A 2,460-nucleotide genomic window follows, 5' to 3' on the forward strand; every position below is an offset into this window, starting at 1 on the left:
ATTATAATATGAGTGTATAATTATCTCACACTTATCTAATCAATAGTAACAGTAATGAATTATTGTTAGTATTAATAACATTACCTGGTCGAAGGGAACACTTCGGGACAGCAGTTTGATGAGGTCACGGGCTCGGAGGATGGCGTACGGGTCGAAGGTTTTCTTTGTGGTGCTGACTGTGATGCTCCCTTCAATTAGATCTAAACTGGCATTGATGAACTACAACACAAAGATAAGTCAACTAATATAAACACTGCCACAGAGGGAGAGGGAGGGAGGGAGAGAGAGAGAGAGAGAGAGAGAGAGAGAGAGAGAGAGAGAGAGAGAGAGAGAGAGAGAGAGAGAGAGAGAGAGAGAGAGAGAGAGAGAGAGAGAGAGAGAGAGAGAGAGAGAGAGAGGTTGACAGAGAGAGAGAGAGAGAGAGAGAGAGAGAGAGAGAGAGAGAGAGAGACAGGTTGACAGAGAGAGAGAGAGAGAGAGAGAGAGAGACAGAGAGAGAGAGAGAGAGAGAGAGAGAGAGAGAGAGAGAGAGACAGGTTGACAGAGAGAGAGACAGACAGACAGACAGAGAGAGACAGAGACAGAGAGAGAGAGAAACAGACAGAGAGAGAGAGAGACAGAGACAGAGACAGACAGAGAGATAGACAGATACGTACAATGTCACTGAGAGCTTTCTGCACTAGAGGCCAGCACTCCCTCAGGTAAGTCTCTCTGTATTTGGGGAACAATGTGGCGAAGCTGCTCTCCTCCAGCAGGCCACGTGGGTTATCATCCCTAGTGAAAGCAGGCTCCACCCACCCATCTGGCACCATCAGCAAATCACTGTCATCTATTTAACATATTAATAATAGAACAGATAAACAATACTTTTTATCTGCAATGTAACATCTAAGTCCTAAGTGTGAGGATATGGTGATGTGAGGACGTGATGGTCCAGCGGTCAAGGCGCTGGGTTCCTAATCAGAAGGGGTTCAAGCCCTCAAGCGTGCTGAGACTTCTACATTGGGTCCTTGAGCAAGGCCCTTAACCTCACCTGCTCCAGGGGTGCCACACGATGGCTGACCCTGTGCTCATAATAATAACTTGGGATATGCAAAAACCGGGGGGAAGTCGTGGCCTAATTAGAGAGTATTAGATTCGTAACCCTAAGGTTGTGGGTTCGAGTCTCGGGCCGGCAATACCACGACTGAGGTGCCCTTTAGCAAGTCACCAAACCCCCCAACTGCTCCCCGGGCGCCGCAGCATAAATGGCTGCCCACTGTTCTGGGTGTGTGTTCACGGTGTGTGTGTGTGTTCACTGCTGTGTGTGTGCACTTTGGATGGGTTAAATGCAGAGAACGAATTCTGAGTATGGGTCACCGTACTTAGCTGTATGTCACGTCACGTCATGTAAATGACATCAATCAGAGGCTCCGCCCACACACCTATTAGTGTTCATGTAAATGGAGGCGTTTACCAGTATAACAGTAACACTGTAATCTACCTGCCTTTAATAATACACCAGTATTTAAACACAGAATCATCACTCGTCCATCAGGACCTTTAATCAAACAGCCCTGATAATAACTTAATGTTTTATAACCTTAATATACACAATAAATAAATTATATATATTTAAAAACTGTATTTCGGCATTTTCGTGAGTTTTTAATGAACAGTTTTACAGAAAGAGAAATGAACACGTGTGTGTGTGTGTGTGTGTGTGTGTTGTCTGTGTGCGCGCGCGCGTGTGTGTGTGTGCTATAGTACAAATTAATGTATATTATAGTTATTATAAACATTTATATGACACTAGTTTATGAATAAACACTAATTATACCTGTATTTTTATTCTTCTTCCCCTTTCTCTCACTCACAGAATCATACACGTCTACTCTCTCGGAGGCCGCCATTGTTTTTAAAACCGGATGTGACGCCACATAAACATAATCTTTGCGACGGAAGTGGACGAGTCTTCGGGTAGCTTCATAGATATCTACACTAGATGTCGCCTTGGTTACGGCAGTACATTGGAACGAATGTGTCAATAGAGCCGCCATCTTGGTACAGGGGACCCCCTCCTCTTAATGCATCAGCGTCAATGTAGGCAAAGAAATAAAATCACCATAAATCGTCATGAATGTCATTTTCTAGGTTTTTTGGTTCGTTCCAAATGTCAGACATGTATTTATCATTAAGTCCAGAGAAAATTTAAGGTTTTGATATTAAGATAATCTCCTTTTTCACAATATAATACATAGTGCTAGTAGGTGTAAGTTTATTACTTACATTCTTCCACTTGAGTAAACTTTTGTGAGGTAACTAATGTGAGGTTGCTTGTTTAACGTTCATTGTATTCTATCGTTTTTTGTTTTACATTATTTTCTATCAAGGACTTTTTTATTTTGATATTGAGTCCTCGAGGAAGAGGATGGAATGTGAAGGGGAGGAGTTTGAGGGTGTGTTCGGGCGCGAAGTGAG

The 2,460-nt window shown here is 43.0% G+C and overlaps 1 protein-coding gene across 1 annotated transcript in view; it reads right to left on the minus strand.

Moving 5' to 3' along the window:
* krr1 (KRR1 small subunit processome component homolog) overlaps positions 1-1,929 on the minus strand; it is a 6,546-nt gene extending 4,617 nt beyond the window's left edge. The window contains exons 1-3 of the mRNA XM_060890071.1: positions 1,820-1,929; positions 657-829; positions 85-219 (exon numbers count right to left, since the gene is read on the minus strand). Of these exons, the coding sequence (XP_060746054.1) occupies positions 85-219; positions 657-829; positions 1,820-1,892 (381 nt within the window). The 5' untranslated portion in view covers positions 1,893-1,929. The remainder of the gene's footprint in view (positions 1-84; positions 220-656; positions 830-1,819) is intronic.
* Between the last annotated feature and the right edge of the window lie 531 nt (positions 1,930-2,460).

The sequence above is a fragment of the Tachysurus vachellii genome, chromosome 16 (assembly GCF_030014155.1).
Source record: "Tachysurus vachellii isolate PV-2020 chromosome 16, HZAU_Pvac_v1, whole genome shotgun sequence".
NCBI lineage: Eukaryota > Metazoa > Chordata > Actinopteri > Siluriformes > Bagridae > Tachysurus > Tachysurus vachellii.